This window comes from Sinocyclocheilus grahami, unplaced genomic scaffold (genome assembly GCF_001515645.1).
Source record: "Sinocyclocheilus grahami isolate Dianchi unplaced genomic scaffold, SAMN03320097.WGS_v1.1 scaffold200.1, whole genome shotgun sequence".
Classification (NCBI taxonomy): domain Eukaryota; kingdom Metazoa; phylum Chordata; class Actinopteri; order Cypriniformes; family Cyprinidae; genus Sinocyclocheilus; species Sinocyclocheilus grahami.
The window spans coordinates 794,851-811,956 of record NW_015505379.1 but is presented as its reverse complement, the minus strand read 5'-3'; the positions used below and the strand labels follow the sequence as shown (position 1 = coordinate 811,956).

The following is a 17,106-nucleotide window of genomic DNA, read 5'->3' as shown; positions in this document are numbered from 1 at the left end:
CTCATTTAAAAATGTAACCAAAATGTAACCCAACAGTTGGGTTAGTCCATATTTGACCCAACATTTTAGAGTGTAGGCCTAGGCCTACTAAATAAAATACTCACATGGTTTTAGTAGCTGATTCAGGTTAAAGAAACTAAATGTGTGTCGCTGGAGTTTTTTCTTATGAAATGTGACCCTGGACCACAAACCCAGTCTTAAGTCGCTTGGGTATATTTGTAGCAATAGCCAAAAAAACATTGTATGGGTCATGTGCCAAAAATCATTAGGGTATTAAGTAAAGATCATGTTCCACGAAGGTATTTTGGAAATTTCCTACCGTAAATATATCAAAACTTAATTTTTGGTTAGTAATAGGCATTGCTAAGAACTTCATTTGGACAACTTTAAAGGCGATTTTCTCAATATTTCGATTTTTTTTTTTGCACCCTCAGATTCCAGATTTTCAAATAGTTGTATCTCGGCCAAATATTGTCCTATCCTAACAAACCATACATCAATGGGAAGCTTATTTATTCAGATGATGTATAAAACTCAGTTTAAAAAAATTGACCCTTATAACTGGTTTTGTGGTCCAGGGCCACAAATAGAGTATGTGAACGGTTGCATAAATGCTTAGACTAGTCTTAAAGTTAGTCATCTCATTTTTTAAGACTAGTCATAATTCTTAATAACTGGTCATCAAGTCAGTTACATTAAAACGTAGATTGGTCTAATTTGAATCCGAAAAAGAGACTAATTGCTCCCTGGCTTTATGCAGCCCTTTCCTTTCTTTCTTTTTTAATTAATTTTATTGTGGTGACAATTTAATCAGCACTCTTTACTCCATTAATCCATGGTCACACTTTGTAAAACTTTAGAGAACAACCAGCTCAGCCAGCCCTCTAGAAAAAGAAACGCGGACAAGCGCACTTGTTGATTTGAGGCAGGACAGAGCTAAATAGTATTTCGCTGCAGAATAAGAATGCTTGGCACCGCACGAGGGGGGGAAGGAAATCTGTTTTCCACTGCTGTGCAGGACTCACTTCCCTGCAGTGCACACTTGAGCACATGGACGCAGAAGTGCTTTGAAATGACACCTCGTATGGACTAGACCATGGTATATTTGTCAAAGAGAACACGAGGAAGTCATGCCAAAGGGTCAGGTCTCTGGAAGATGCGAATAAAACCCAAATACCACAGTGTTGCTGTGCTACTGTCAACTCTCTGCACAGGAATGAGAGGAATATTGCTGTTCCACTTGGGCCAGTTTATGCAATAAACGCAGACAGTTCTCCATATACCAAAGCATTGCCAGCGGCGACTGATTTGCTGGGTCAATCTCGCAACGATTGCACCCAGGTTTGCGTTGACCGCCTGCGACAGCTGCATTTGCGCTCTGGAGAAGCTCTCGCGCATGGGACCTACCAGAGAGGCTCAGAGATGTTCTCGTGGAATATGGACAGAATGATTGATGTGGAAGCTCCAGAACGGTAAACGACCCGCGTGCGCAACAATGCAGCTAATCGTTCAGAGGCGACGGATCCGCACACTGCGCTTGGTTTGGTCGCTCATGGCCGTGGTCGCGCTGTCCCTGGCCGTGTGCAGTGCCATATTTACAGTGTGGACAATGCGACAAACGCAGGACCTGTCGAGGTCTTTCCAAACTCTGCAGAGGCGCTTAGAGCAGGTAAACGCGGTCGCCCGTTTGCTCTGCTTTTTGTCTTTTCGTGTGCACGTCAGACGCGAGCATGCATTCCCAAGCACATTTGTCAAAGCAGTTCTCACTAATCATGCAGTGATTTTGCAATTATGCTGTTTTCATTCTTTTAATCACGAAGGATCTAGTAAGCAAATTCAAACAGTCGCACAAAACAGGGCTAATGCAGAGAAAAATACGGCCAATTTCATCAGAGATTATGGAGAGAATAGTGAATCACGGGGGAGTACCCCGTGTTGGCAGGGGGAGTACCAGCACTTCTTTTTTCCACTTCAAGCACTGGGCACAGTACAGTTTTTGCGCACTCGGTTACTGTATATGGAGAGTGTAGGTCCAAATGCACTTTGCTTGGAGTAGATTGAAAGTCCAGATGGACAGGTACTCACTTCACTTATAGGCACAACCGCGGTTTCTGTTGCCAGACATTTTTTAAACTGCTGACAAAGCGTTCACATGCTTGTCACATTATTTGTCAGCTTTTTATTATCCACAATCATTCCTCAAAATATATTGTTTTCCTAGCCCAGAATAATGCCCCTTAGGGACAGTCACAGCTTCAAGTTGAAACGGTCAGCCAGAAATAACAGTCGTTTTAACCATTTAGGTGATCAGTCAATGCACATTTTGACGCACTAGCGGGAGTTTAGGCAGCTCCCCTGAGGCGAGATTCGAGAGTCTCTGGAGAGGGGCAAAGAAAAAAATTATTAAAGAATTATTGCCTTTAGTTGAACAGTAGCCATAGCTGTTAATCTGTCTCATTTCATAGGAAGATTATTTTCTGCATGAGAAAGGTTAAGAAAGCCAACAACTAATTTTTCTTGCAGTGTCTAATTTTAATATTTTTTTTTTCTAAGTTTTGCCTCTTTGTTGACTGAAACCAGCTCGTGGGGTGAAAGCAGAAAATACTGTGCATGGTGCCTGTTACTGAAAACAAAGGCTAGGAGTAGTGTAGAACAGAGCTGAAAGGAACTATTTCACCATCTGCTTTGACAATCAGGACTTTAGCTGGTGTATAAATTATTCTAGATTAATCCATGATGTTTGCATCTGCACAGCTGTTTAATGCTGGAAGTCGCAGGAGCTCCACATGGATGACTCTTATCTGCATCCCAGAGAGTTTTGTCTCTTTTTCCAAAACATGCCTTTCTTTTGTCTTTATCTCGCAAGCGGGAGGGAGGAAAGGAAATGGACGAAAAGTGGCCTCTCATTTTGAGAGTAAGTGGACAGTATTGCAAATCACTTTATTTAACAATGAAAAACCCAACTGCTGTTTTTCCCCCAGACTAATATATATATATATATATATATCATTTTTAACAGTAACCAACGATTCCTTCCAAAAGGGTGAGTTATTTGGGAGTATATATATATGTGGAATATTCTCTAACAGTACGTGTCATATGGAATATTCTCTAATAATGTGTGTGTCCTAGTGGGCAGTGAGGGAGTCATTAAAGGATGGACTGAGGAGCAGCTGAATATGAGCAGGGCGGTGCATTATAATCCAGAGACTGGCACCTTCAAAGTGGAGCGCAGCGGCGTCTACTTCCTGTACTGTCAAGTGAGTTCCAGGCACATTGCCTGCAGTGGTATCATCTACATATGCTACCTTTTTGTGTGTGGATGTGTTTGTGTATATCAAAATTGTTGTGCCCTTTTGGTCTTAATAAACATAATACTTAATAATTGAGGCAGCAAACAGGATGCAGAATTGCAATTTGAATTATAAGGTAGTAGAATTAAAATTCCAAGAAATTCATATAACTATTAACATATAACTAGAAAATAAAAGTTTTCAAAAGCCTTCATATTTGAATGTGTATAGATATTTTGTACAGAGAATGAAGATAGATAGACCTGGGGTGATGAAACCCTGCTCTGGATAAACAACTGTTTGATGAGTAAAATGTAACAGAAAACACGTGAAATGGAGTAACGAAGAGACTGTTATATTCTTACCTTTATAGTCCAAAATATCCATTCAGGAAAAACTCGATAGTATAATCGGCAATATGTGAGGATGAGCAATGCTAGAGCCTTCATGTAAATAGGTCAATATGCTGCATTCATCCAATCAATGTCGCTGACACTGCAAATATGCAAATAAGAACATTAACCAAGGGTTCAGGAATGTACAGTGTGAAACGTCAGCGTATGAATACCGAGGATTCATTGTTAACCCCAGGTGTAGATTGAGCAGTGTGAAATGTGAAACAAGATATGATTCCATTTACCCAGGGTTTCAAATGACCCAAGGTTAACTATTTCAAGGGTGAAAAGCCCTTTTCTGTGGTTTCTGTTAAATCAAATCAAAAGGTTTCTGGTTTAGTCATAACTTATTTCTTTTGCTCCCTGTTGAAAGCCTTTTGCTATGTCTCCTGCTCTTAATTGGTCATTCCTGTTTCACTTGTTCTGTTTCTGCATTTCCACCACCAGGTACACTTCAACGAGAACCAGAGTCAGTACGTGAAGCTCGAGGTGTCTGTTCCTAAAGGCCCTTTGCTCCAGTGCATCGAGGGGTATGGAACCACACCAGCGTCTGGCTCCCACAAGTTTCACTTCCTAAAGCCTTGCCAGGTCTCTGGCCTCCTACGCCTTAACAAGGGCGCCGAGCTGAAGGCGGTCACCGGAGGTTCCTTCAGTCTGCAGATGTCAGGCAAACACTACTTTGGCCTCTTCAAAGTTAACTAGAGGCACAGACAGTTTTCCAGACACCTCAGCTGTATGAACAAAATAGTTTTATAGTTTTCCACAGATCACTGGCCTTAAATTACCTAACCTAAACCTGTCTCTTTGAACCTGGCGTTGCCTTAAAAGAGGAAATTTTGACTCAGTGAAAAACGTTTCTATAATCAGCTGTCCATGGTCACGGACGACCCCTTTATGAACACAAGTGTCCTTCTATGAAGATGTCATCGGGATGTTAATGACTGCACAACTTGCCTTGCTGGACCAATTTATGGAGAATAATTTGGTACTCTGTCGGTTTGGCTGCAAATGCCTTATTAAAAGCAAACCAGCACAATTTCTACTATATAAATATAGCATTTAATTACAGCATACCAGAGACATTGCTCCAGCAGCTTGGTTGACTTATATACTGGCATAACCAGTTTGACCAGAGGGACGATGAATTTTCAGCAGCGTTGCAGGCCACTACAAGTATGAGAGGTTTCACCACTGGTTACTTGGCTGGACCAAAACAGAGTTGCCCTAGTTCTTGAACTGCCTTACCACTGGATGTGTTTTAGTGCAGAAAAATGAAGGTTTTGGCTGGTCGTTATGAAAACTCAAGAGTGACCAAATATGCATCAAATAATACAAGAAACTTTACTTTTGTTGTTGCATCAATTTGAAACAACAAGCCAGAATTTTTTTTTTCCCCAAACACACTGTCACTGTGACATATGAAACATATATTAATATTTATCGATGAAAAGGCAGTGACTTATTAAAGCAGATACTTTAAACTTTTGTTATACTGAAAGTGGACTGTGTGTACATATTGCATGAAGTTGATGACATGGATGGCACAGACCTTTAAAAAAGTCACAGTATGCCTTTAGTTTTTATATAATGTGCAATTTCATGTTATATTTTTTAAAAGGTAAAGTTACAGATTTTTACACCATCGTAATTTCATTTAATCTCACTAATTAGAAATGTATGAAACCACTGGTGACTCCAATCTGTCAATGTCTACCTGACCTACCGCTCCTGAAGCCTTTCGTAAATCTTGTCAATACTGTCAATTAAATCTGAAATGGAAATTACAACCGCTGTTCGAAATACACTTTGCTCCAAATGGGTTTCCTAATAATCCCGCCCGCAACTTTTATTCTCGCTGTAGTATTATTGTTGTTGCCGCTGCTGCCATATCGTGAAGGTGCTGTGTGTTTCGTTGTGAAAGCGAAACTACTTTGTTTGGTCTTCCAAAAGAGGACGATATCCGCTTCATCATGCCTAGAGCTGATCTGTGCTGGTCGCTGAGGAAATACATCAACTTTGCGCTGTGGATCGCCAGATCGGCTTTCACCATGGACGAAGCGGAGTCCAGCCCGGGGTCGTCACATGTGGTTGCCGCTCCTTCATCGAATCCGCCAGCTAAGCCGTTCTCAAGCCCGCCCGCCTCTGCTCACTCTAGCCTCCGGCCTCCGCTCACTCAAAGCTGCGGTGTGTGACGCTGTTTCGTTGTGAAAGCGAAACTACTTTGTTTGGCCTTCCAAAAGAGGACACGACTAGAAATCAGTGGTTAAGTTGTATTTACAACACTGTTCCAGAACAGTTTAACCCAAATATTCAGATGTGTGCAGCGCATTTTATGGAGGACTGTTTCCTGATCCTGGTAGAGTAGACTACAATGCCGGCTGTTCTGACTCACAGACTGTAAGTAAGTTTTTTTATATTTAAAGGATTTGCCACTGATGATTCAAAAGTGAGTTTTGAGCAGTGTAGATTAGCACTTGTTGTTTGTTGTTTCTCCGATCACAAATGCAGACATGGTTTTATGTTTATGCGGCGCAATGCAACGCAATGCGTAAAAAGACAGTATAAGTCATTATAATCTGTAATTATGTCACCACTGGATGCAACAAATGCCTCGTTTATAACGGGTTTTAATGTTTATGTCTCGTCGCTCCAGCCTGACAGGGCATCACAATATGGTAAGGGACGTAACATTTCCGTCACACGCTTGAGGTATTCGGCCAATCACAACGCACTGGATAGCTGTCCAATCAGAGCACACCTCGCTTTTCAGACCGATGAGCTTTGTAAAAATCGACGCGTTTCAGAAAGCCGGGGTATAGAGGAGAAACAATAATGTACAGTATGTGCAAAATAATGTGCTTTTTGAACCTTAAACCGCATAAACACATTTCATTACACCAAATACACAAAATAATGTTCTTTTTAGCAGCATCAAATCGATATCGTTTCTTAAAAATGTGAATCGAATTAAAATCGAGATATCGATATTTTTTACCCAGCCCTATTAAAAATTCGTAGTCAAATAGGACAAAATAGTACGACTTTAAAAGACATTTGAACATTTGCTTGATATGTTTCATTTAAACATGTACGTCTGACTGACTGTACCAAAGTCGAGAAGATTATTAGCATGTTCCATTCGGTGTGTCGAAATGCTCTTTGTGGTGTAGTTTTTGACCAGACAAAAACATGAACATGAAATTAAGTAATCATCACAGTAACGGTTCCTGGACTCGTGGATCGGTGAGTGAGAGAGTCAGTTGTGAATTCAGTAACGGTCCTGATTCTGAATGATTCACTGATTCAAACCGCTAGCGAGTTCGAGGCGGTTTTGTGAATATTTTTGACTGAACCGGTTTATAAGAGTCACTTGTTCACGAATCGGACATCAGTGCTCGCACTGCATAAACGGCAGGGTGTAAGACACCTTTACAAGATGATTTCTGACGTAACCGCAATGGACACACAAAACATTCCCGACTGTTGTTAGTAGCAGTGTTGGGGAAAGTTACTTTTAAAAGTAATGCATTACAATATTGCATTACTCCTTAAAAAAGTAACTAATTACGTTACTTAGTTACTTTTTATGGAAAGTAATGCGTTATATTACTTTTGCGTTACTTTTTAAATTTAAGCAGGGCTTGATTGTTTTTAATATAAGAAGTTATATTTATAGCAAATATAAAAGCCCTTTCACACCAAAAAGTGTAATGAATAAACCTCAGGCTGAAGCAAAAGTAAATTCACGTCTGTACAGTAGAACGCAGGAGAAGAAACACTCTTCAGCAATAAAAAAACAAAGCACAATTGTTAGTTTATCTAAAGTCATTTTTGCTTATTAGTATGGTTGAACTGGATTATCAAAGGTCAGCAGCAAAGACATTGGTTAATAAAATGGGATTAGATACATTTGTGTTATTTTAACATAAATTGTTGCAGGTTTGCGTCATGTTCTGAGTTTGCATTTCACTGTTTTAATTCATTTTGATGAATACTACATCTGTTTTTTGTGAGTGGGATGAATTAATGCACATTCACATGTAGTCTAGAACTACAGTAACATCATGTTCACACAGCGCACACAACGCCTCTGTACTTCAGATTTCTCCCAATATGGGGACAGGAGACTTGTCAGTCAATAAATGGGAAAACAAAGTAACTGGCATTACTTTTTTGAAAAAGTAACTCAGATATTTTCTTGTAAATTAAAAAAGTAATGCGTTACTTTACTAGTTACTTGAAAAAAGTAATCTGATTACGTAACTCGCATTACTTGTAATGAGTTACCCCCAACACTGGTCAGTAGTGAGTATTATTTTAAATTACTGTTGCAAATTAAATTTTTTGTTTAGTCAGTCTGGAGCCCTGCAGTAGAAATAGCAATGAACCGATAAAAATCTCCCAACCTTCTTTACTTCATAAAAAGAAAAGCAAAACAGAAATTGTTCATTTGAATTTTTATTTTATTACAAACAAAACAAAACAAAAGAGAGAAAGATGCATTATTAACATGTTCCGTTCGGTGTGCCGAATGTCGATCACATCAATGTCACTGACTGTCTGGAATCACAACGTACATAGTGACACTTAGCAGGAAACAATCAAAATGCAAAAAAGGCTGACAACAAAAATATTAAAAGACAGAAATGAAAAATGGACAGAAAGTGCTTGATTTGTCAACTCTCCCAAATAATACCAAGCACTGAAATCAACAATATTTCAGTTTCATCAGAAGAACTATACTGGGACAAGAGCAAATAAATTAACATTTCAACTCTCAGTTGTGGCCTAGCTAGGAATAGTTCAAATGCAGCCATATACAAGAGTTCACATCTGCTGATTAACCCTTTACAGTTGTATTACCATTTAAGGCGATTACATTACAAGGCTTGCTTTTGTAGGAGCCAAAGATCATAAAGAAACACTGCAGAAGGAATTTCATTTGCTGATTTGAATATATGCATTCATATGTTTTCAATTTCATGGTTACATGTGATCCACTGCATACAAGTTATTAGTTTGCATTTGCAAGGCCCAAATCTAGATACAAGTGATGTCCGTTAGATAGCAATGATATCAATCAATCTGAAGTCCTTTTGACCTCTTTGTGGAATATTATTACAAGAGGTCCGGTATAGAGAAATGTCATGGACCAAACATACAATGCATCAATGTTTTGACTGTTTTTTTTTTATTATTATTTTCATTTGGTAGAAGCTTCGCAATCAAGGACAACATCAAGAGCAACAACAATAATCTTAGTTGTAATAATCAGGTTAAAAACAGGAGAACACAATGAAACTGAGTTTAAATACGCAAACAATATCAAAGAGCTTGTAAAAACAAGTAGAAATGTGAAGAAAGGATAGGACTGAGATGTAAGCGATTCGTTTGAATGAAAGATGGTGAGGGTGAAGTGATGGGGGGATGACAGGGAAAGAGTCAAAGGGGAGTTTGGAAAGTGTAGGACTGCCAAACGTGCTTCAGTAACAATCTTAAACACTATTATGGAGGTTTAAGAATGCTTTTGAACACTCTTCACCTCACTGTAAATACATAGTTAAAAAGGCAGGGAACTCTACATATCAATGCTTGATGTCCCAATATAAGGCTAAATAAACTTCATAACAAACTTGTCTTTTTATCCCAAGACAATACTGCAGCCAATACTGTTTTAATCAAACATTATACATTACTTCCTTACTGTCGTGGTAGGTTATAAACTTTACCTCGTGTTTTTTCTTTTTTTTGAAAGATGAAGTAAACATACCAGGGTACTGCTATTTTTCCCCCTCTTTTTTTACGTAGAAATATGTGTGTATCCTCTCAAACCACCCAAACCACCCAAATCCTCTTAAAGGGACAGTACACTCTAAAATGAAATTTCTGCCATCATTTACTCACCTTAATGTCATTCCAAACTTGTTTGACCTTCTTTCTTCTGTGGAACAAAATATATTCTGGAAAATGTTTTCTGACCATTCAACGAAAGTCAAAGGGTTCCAGTGTTGTTTTGGTTCCTCCGTTTTAAATTGGGTTAAAAGTCATCATTAATGCTGTCAGTGCAGAGTATTCATGCCCATCATTCCTATTATACCAAGTATGGACTATTCAGGAACAAATATGTGTGTAAATTACGTACTTGAAGACTTGAAGACACAATTATTGGTAAATTTGACCCACTGGTTATTCTAACATTGTTTGGAAAGCAGTCATTTTGCTTCTATCCAAAGCAACATGATCAAGAGCACAACTTACTGATTAATAGACGATAAAAATAAATCTTCTGGATTTCAGTCATTTTAGATGTTGTGAGTTTAGGTATCACAACATTATAACAAAGCATAAAAGACAGATGATCATTTTGAGATAAATATTACAATCAAATTCGACATGAAATGAAAATTCATCCTATCATCTATTTAGTCAATTTAGTAAATTTATATTTTATTGGTCTTACACATCTCACATCTTAAAATCCAACTCAACAACCAATGGATAGAACCAAGTCCCATTTTACATTTTCTTTCTTTTTTTTCCCCCAAAATTATTTTTCCTCAGATGTAAGTAACAATATGGAAGAAAAGATCTGTCACTAATTTTAAACAAATTTTAAAGTTTAACTTGTAGTTACCAACATAGATGCCAGCAATGGTAACCTAAATGTAAAAATAGGGGTAATTAACATGCACAATTAAATATCCAAAATCAACCAATAAACATTATTCATTATTAATAACTGATACAGTACCAATATATTGCCCATCCCTACCTAGCCACAGACAAATAAATAAATACATCCACATTGCGCTCCATTGTTAACATCCTTTAATGGGTAAACTTGCATACAGTCAGAGTATACTATATACCATACACAGTAATAATAATAATACAAAACCTCATCTTCTATAAAAAGATATATGTGAGGACAACAGTATTGTTGAGCATTTTAGTTCACCACACACAAGCACATAGTGAGTGTATAGTGTGTGAAATTCTTTAGCTTCATTTGCTGTACGTGTAGATTTTTAATTTTTTTGCAAACTCACAGTATGACTCAGACAGACATGATAGCTGCCATCATTTGTGTCACATATAAATGTCTAAGACACGTCTAACTGTCCTGCCGGGAACATCCTACAGTACTGTACGTGGTCTAGTGAACGCATGAAATGACTATAAATGACCCACAATAAAAAGTTACGGCTACATTTACCATTGCTCAGCGAAATCTCATGGGCGAAATCCAGTCATTTCAACAGGAATCTGCACAATTCGGAGTTTTGCATGAGATTTGCAGATTTTAATCACGTTCAAGATGGTCATGCGAATATGTCGCTATTCTATTCTGTAAATGGGGTTATAGCACTTACTGCCTTTGGTTTGAAGAACTGCATCTCTATTTCAAGACATTTTTCCAAATCAAAATGTAATTTATTTGTTGCACAATATCCTGACTGACAGCCACCTTGACTGTGCACTCGGGGTACCTGTTTTGTCTCAGGCCTAAACATGCAGGGAACTGAAGAACAGTTGCAAGATCTTCAAAGGAACAATCCCTCTTGGCACATGTTCCTCAAAATTACACAACCAAAGTTTTTCCAAGGACAATAACGCTAGAGTCGTTTGTTGTGCTACAGGTTTTGGCTGATATTAATGTTCTGGAGTGTGCAAAAAAGAAATGTGTGCACTGGAACGGGCTAATGCTAACGCTTGAGTTCAATTATCTGATTAAGACTGGCACCGTTTCGTAAACATGCACTAAGAGAAGAAGAATGCATGGCCTTCACATGGGAACGCGTCTGGAGAGAGCTTGGAATGCATTGAGGCTCTTTACTAGTGGGAAATGCTGAGCTAGAAACCCGCTGAGTGACTTTCATATCTCTGAACATTGTACTGCATACTCCTGCAGCGTGAGCCAAGGAAAATAATTCATTACTCAGATTCAGATCTCGGAGTGACTTGACTCTGCTTCTACAATCAACAATCTTGGAACTATCTGACTTTCTCACTCAGACTGTCTCTCGTTCAGGCTGCTTCTTTTTCCCAGACTTGTCTCTCTCAGATTACCTTTTTTAACCAGACTGTCTCTCTATTCCAAAATGTCTCTTTCAGACCGTGTGTTTCTGTCAGACAAGTCTTTCTGTCCCTCTCGGACCGATTCACTCTCTCAGACTGACTCTTTCTTTTATTGTTGTCTCTCTTCCCAGGCTATCTGCCTCTCATATCTAGGGCTGTAATGATTAATTGATAAAATCAATAATAATGAATATTAAAAATATAATATTTATAAAAATATATAAAAAACAACATTATCATTATCTATTAATTGGGCCTTGTTTTATTTTAAAGTCTTCACTTTGTGAGAAATTATGAAGGTCAATAATTCATTTTGATGAAATATTTTCTGTTGGATGTTAAATTTAGATTTTACCAGTACAAATATTTTTAACAGAGCAGTAACTGTAATGAGATAAAAATATATAAGTTCCTTTACAGGAAAACTTATTCAGGAAAAATGATATTAACATGTTACTATAGTACTGTTCAAAAGTTAGGGGACAGTAAGATTTTTATTTTTTAATTAATGCTGTTATTCAGCAAGGATGCATCAAATTGATCAAGCGGACAGTAAAGACATTTATAATGTTACAAAAGTTCTATTTCAAATAAATGCTGTTCTTTTCAGCTTTCTGTTCAATCAAAGAATCCTGAAAACAATAAATCATGGTTTACACAAAAATATAAAGCGGCACAACTATTCAACATTGACAATAATAAGAAATGTTTCTTGAGCACCAAATCAGCATATTAGAATCAAATGAATGCAGCCTTGGTGAATATAACAGACATCTTTCAAAAACATTCAACAAACCCTACTAACCCCAAACTCTATGTCAGTAAAATGTTTGTGTTCCTGTAAACAGTTGATTTTTGTAACATTTATATTTTATTTGATTCATTTTATTGCCCATCGTGTTTAGCAAAGCCCACTTTTATACATCTATATTTGTTTTTACAGCCTTCAATTTGCACAGAGAGCACCGGGCAACATGTGGATTAACTTGCTTTTATAAAATTCAGAAAATAAATTTGGCTTTTTCATCCAAATTAATTGAAGAAAAAATCAACACATTAAATGCTTATCAACATATCCACCAGTCGCCCATAAAAGTGTTCTTCAGATCTCTTTCTCAGACTGTCTACCTTTCAACCATCTTTCTCTGCATGCCACTTTCTCTGACCTGAGGGCACCCAGTTTTGCTCCAGCACACCAACCTCTCTACTTCTCAGTAAACCAGAAAAAACATACAGAGATGGCCTCAGTGACCCAGCTTATCCAAACAACCAGCACACTCACACAATTAATCACTCACACAGAAGAACCCACACATCGGCAGCCCTGAATCTTCACTCGTACAGTACACTCACAAGCGAACACAAACATATGCACAATCAGCTTCAGTTCATTGATACTGCAAGACCATGCACACACACACAAACACACTCCACGCCATTACAATAAAACACACCATGTGGTGGAAAATACAGAGCTACTTAAGTGGCTCTCAAGCGTGCATGAGTGTGCACACGTGGGAGTGTTTGTGCATTTTTGTAGAATGCAGGGAGTTCTCATACAACAGTAATGTACTGTATAAACGTCCTGCTGGGGATTGAATCTGGCTCTAGCACAGCACAGGAATTTGGTCAGAAAGGCTAAATCGTGTGCATACTCAGAATGAAGGTCTTCTGACCCAAGATCAGTGCATTCCTTCAATAAGATAGCTCTGGAAAATCATACAACTAATCTCAGATCAGGTGCAGATATATATCTGTCTGCATCACCCCACTGGACAGGTTGCTGTGATGAAGAGTCAGTCTTCATAAATACGGAGTGATTTCGTGCCATTTTAACATTTCACAGTCCTGGTTTAGGAACGCAGAGAGTCCATGGCAGGAGAGTTTTTCGAGAGGTCCGCAGTTTCCAGGAAAAAGATAGTTCCACTCCACTGTGCCTCAGTTCCAAAACAGTTTTGATTGGATCAGGGGTATTAATGACAGAAAACAAACTTGTGGTATTTTGGAAAAACTGCCGTCTTTGGAATCCTTCACTTCTGACATTGTGAGGCAGCATGTGCGTGTAAGAGAGAAAGAGAGAAGGAGAGTGGATAAATGATAAAAGAAAGAGAGATACTGTATAAAGTGATGCAGAGAAATAGTGATTTGTGGTGAAATTAGGGAGGGAAGGTTTCGGGGCACTTAAACGAGCACTCTCGGCTCCTTTGGCCAAATGAAAAACTAATCTGCTGGGACTTCTCTCGAACCGACAGATGAAAGAAAGGGAATGGAGGGGGCAAGGGGAGAGAGAGTGACAGTGGAAGAGAGATAGAGAGAGAGAAAATGTGCTGGAAAGGGCAGAAGAGGTCTGTGTTTTCATCGTCAAAACGGCTCTCGTTTCAGCTCTCTTTTCCCTACTTCATTTCTCTCTTTTGCATTTGCTCGTTTTGTCTATCTATTATTAACCATGTTGCCTGAAGAGTATCTTCTCTCAAGAAGTCCAGCAGCTCTTCCTAGCCTGCTACAATATTCTCTCAGCTACAGTATTTTCAGACATTTCCACCTCGTTGTACCCTCCAATCCTGTCTACTTTATTTATCTTTTTTCCCCCCTAGCCTTTCTGTCCCTCACATTCTATATTCACTTCATGCCTCTCATCCTCCATCCATCGCTCTTTCAGATCATGTTTTTTTGGGCCGTCCATTGCGTGGCAGGTTCTCCACCGTGTTGCTGAGGCGATACTTGACGATGATGCTGTGCACAGTGGATTTGGGCATGCGAAGCTCATGCCCAATTGACCCTTCCGACTTGCCGTCCTTCCACAGGTCCACCACCCTCTGGCGCTGCAGCACATCATGTTCCTTGGTCTTCAGGCAGGACGGAGCTTCTGTGGAGGCAGAAAGGGGGCAGACTGTAGACACTGGGGGGGGGGGGAGCGGTCAATCAGTGGCATAGTATCAGTCCTCAATATTGAGAAAACAGAGAAAAACCCATAACTGTAGGCAGGAGGCTGGAAGGAGGCCTTCTCTCGAACAAAGAAAACGCATAAAATCTCCCAGTTTGTGTCTCGCGCTCTTACAAATAATCCCGAGAGCCAGACTCAGGACATCCACTGGCTGCGAGAGCAGTGACGCACTGAACTTTCACAAGGTAAAAAAAAATTAAAATAGATGTTAGCGGGGGGGCAGACTTTAGACACTGGGGGGGGGGAAGGGAGTGGTCAATCAGTGGCATAGCATCAGTCCTCAATATTGAGAAAACAGAAAAAAAACATAACTGTAGGCAAGAGGCTGGAAGGAGGCCTTCTCTCTCGAAAAAAACCCCCCATAAAATCTCCCAGTTTTGTGTCTCCCGCTCTTACAAATAATCCCGAAAGCTAGAGGCAGGACATCCACTGGCTGCGAGAGCAGTGACGCACTGAACTTTCACAAGGTAAAAAAAAATTAAAATAGATGTTAGCGGTTAGGGCATTTTTTGCCAAACATATCAGTGTTGACAATGTGTCTAAAACCTTTTTTGCTCCATAAAGTTCATGACATGTAAAACGGTAAGAGTTTAAGTGGCAATGACTTAAGAAAGAAAACAAGACGTGCTCGCCAAGGTCTTTATTTCTGACAACTTTAAGAAGGATTGAGAGAGATGTTATGGGGTCCGCTAGGATTTTTACAGAGTCAAAGCGTAGCTCACACTCCATTTTGTCTCTCTCCTCCCTCTCACTTCTTCCTCTGTCTTTTAGAGAGATGTCTGACTGGGTCCAAAAAATGTCCTATTATGGAGTACATTAAACAGACCAACACAGTCTGTCCTTCATTTTTCTCTTTTCTTTTATATCTCTTTCTCTCTCTCGTTTTTTTTGTTTAGTCTGGCATGCTGTTTTCATATTGCTCCCTGTCTCGGTTTAAACTGGGGTCACCGCAGTTGTCTTAATCAGGGACCAGAGGGTTCAAACGGGCCCCAAGTGGGGCATATTTTTAGCCAGGCAAGGGTTCAGCATGTACAGCCTCAACAAACCCAATCAGCCTCTGCACCCACCAGGATCTGAAGTCTGGGTCTATTTCAGTGACAGACAGAGACTGAAAGAGAGAGACAGACAAAGAGAGAGCAAGCGAGTGAGCAAGAGTCTAGTTCTGCCTCCAGGGGGTTTAAAAAACCGGTGTAAAGGCACAAGCACATTTGTGTTTCTTTATGTTTTTTTGTACTCTCTTAAAAATATTTTAGTAGAAAAGCAAAAAATGTTTCCCTCGGCTGAGCGATTCCTGGCACGGCTAATGTTCTGGATAACTGTAATGACATTTTCAGAAAAAGCACCATGGCAAGAAAATATGCCTCCCTTAGACGCTGTGGTAGAAAGATTGGTATCAGGACACTCGATCCAGAAACCCTTCGACTCTGTATGGGTAAAAACAGTCAGGACGATGGACAGAGTTTGGCCTCTGAAAGAATAAACAGAAAACGCCAAACAAAAACAACTACATTTGTTCTTTTCAGTGCTTCCTGCAGACATATGCTGTTACAGAGCTAATATTGAAACAATAAACTCACTGGCAGGGCTAATCTGTTCTCTTGGACCAGAGACGGAGAACGTGAAATAATTTTGCCAAAATTACACGGGGCCCTCTCGAATTAAAATGTAATTAAGTGTGCTAACCAGAATCATATTTTTGCAGAAATATGAATACATAAAGTGTGACTTTATGTACATGAACATGTGCTTGTATTTCTGAAAAGTGACATTCATTTCTGAAAAGTGACAACCGTGTTTTACGATTAAAAGGACTAAATACTAAACTACTAAATACTGAACACAAATCATTTCAGGTCCACTAAAAGTTTGATTAACTGATTAAATCTTTTTCAAGAATCAGTGCTTTATAAAGAAACTACATACCAAATGTCAAATCCAGCCTCTCATACACTGACCTCACAGATTATTGTGAAATAGAGCATTCGTACACCCACATATACTCCCACATAAACACAAATAGACTGAGAGAGAAAACACAAGAAAAAACAAGAGGGAAAAAAAACAGGAAAGTTGAATCGTGGATTTTGTCATATTAATCATGAGATGGTAAGGTTATAAAGCGCTGTCCATTTATCAACTAATAAATCACTGCTTGCTAAAAACTAAAACTATTAAAAACTCGTTTGTTAATTGAAATTAAGCTGAAATAAAGTAAAATATCAATATTAGATGAAAAACTTAAAGGGTTAGTTCACTCAAAAATGAAAATTCTGTCATTAATTACTCACCCTCATGTCGTTCCAAACCCGTAAGGCCTCCGTTCATCTTCGGAACACAAATGAAGATATTTTTGATGCATTCTGACAGCTCTCTGACCCTCCCATAGACAGCAAGG

General features: G+C 39.0%; 1 protein-coding gene across 1 annotated transcript; it reads left to right on the top strand.

The window, feature by feature from the left end:
- The first annotated feature begins 981 nt into the window (after positions 1-981).
- Positions 982-5,520, top strand: tnfsf12 (TNF superfamily member 12). Its single transcript, XM_016285697.1, has 5 exons — positions 982-1,669; positions 2,740-2,914; positions 3,020-3,043; positions 3,133-3,260; positions 4,136-5,520. The coding sequence occupies exons 1-5, from the start codon at positions 1,454-1,456 to the stop codon at positions 4,388-4,390; spliced, it is 798 nt and encodes a 265-aa protein (XP_016141183.1). The 5' UTR covers positions 982-1,453; the 3' UTR covers positions 4,391-5,520.
- The last annotated feature ends 11,586 nt before the right edge of the window (positions 5,521-17,106 follow it).

Bases quoted from the DNA above. Each gene is read 5' to 3' on its own strand.
- tnfsf12 (XM_016285697.1), top strand. From the start codon at position 1,454: ATGTGGAAGCTCCAGAACGGTAAACGACCCGCGTGCGCAACAATGCAG. The intron at 1,670-2,739 runs GTAAACGCGGTC...TAATCCATGATG, and splicing joins TGCAGAGGCGCTTAGAGCAG to TTTGCATCTGCACAGCTGTT. The intron at 3,044-3,132 runs GTGAGTTATTTG...TGTGTGTCCTAG, and splicing joins CAACGATTCCTTCCAAAAGG to TGGGCAGTGAGGGAGTCATT.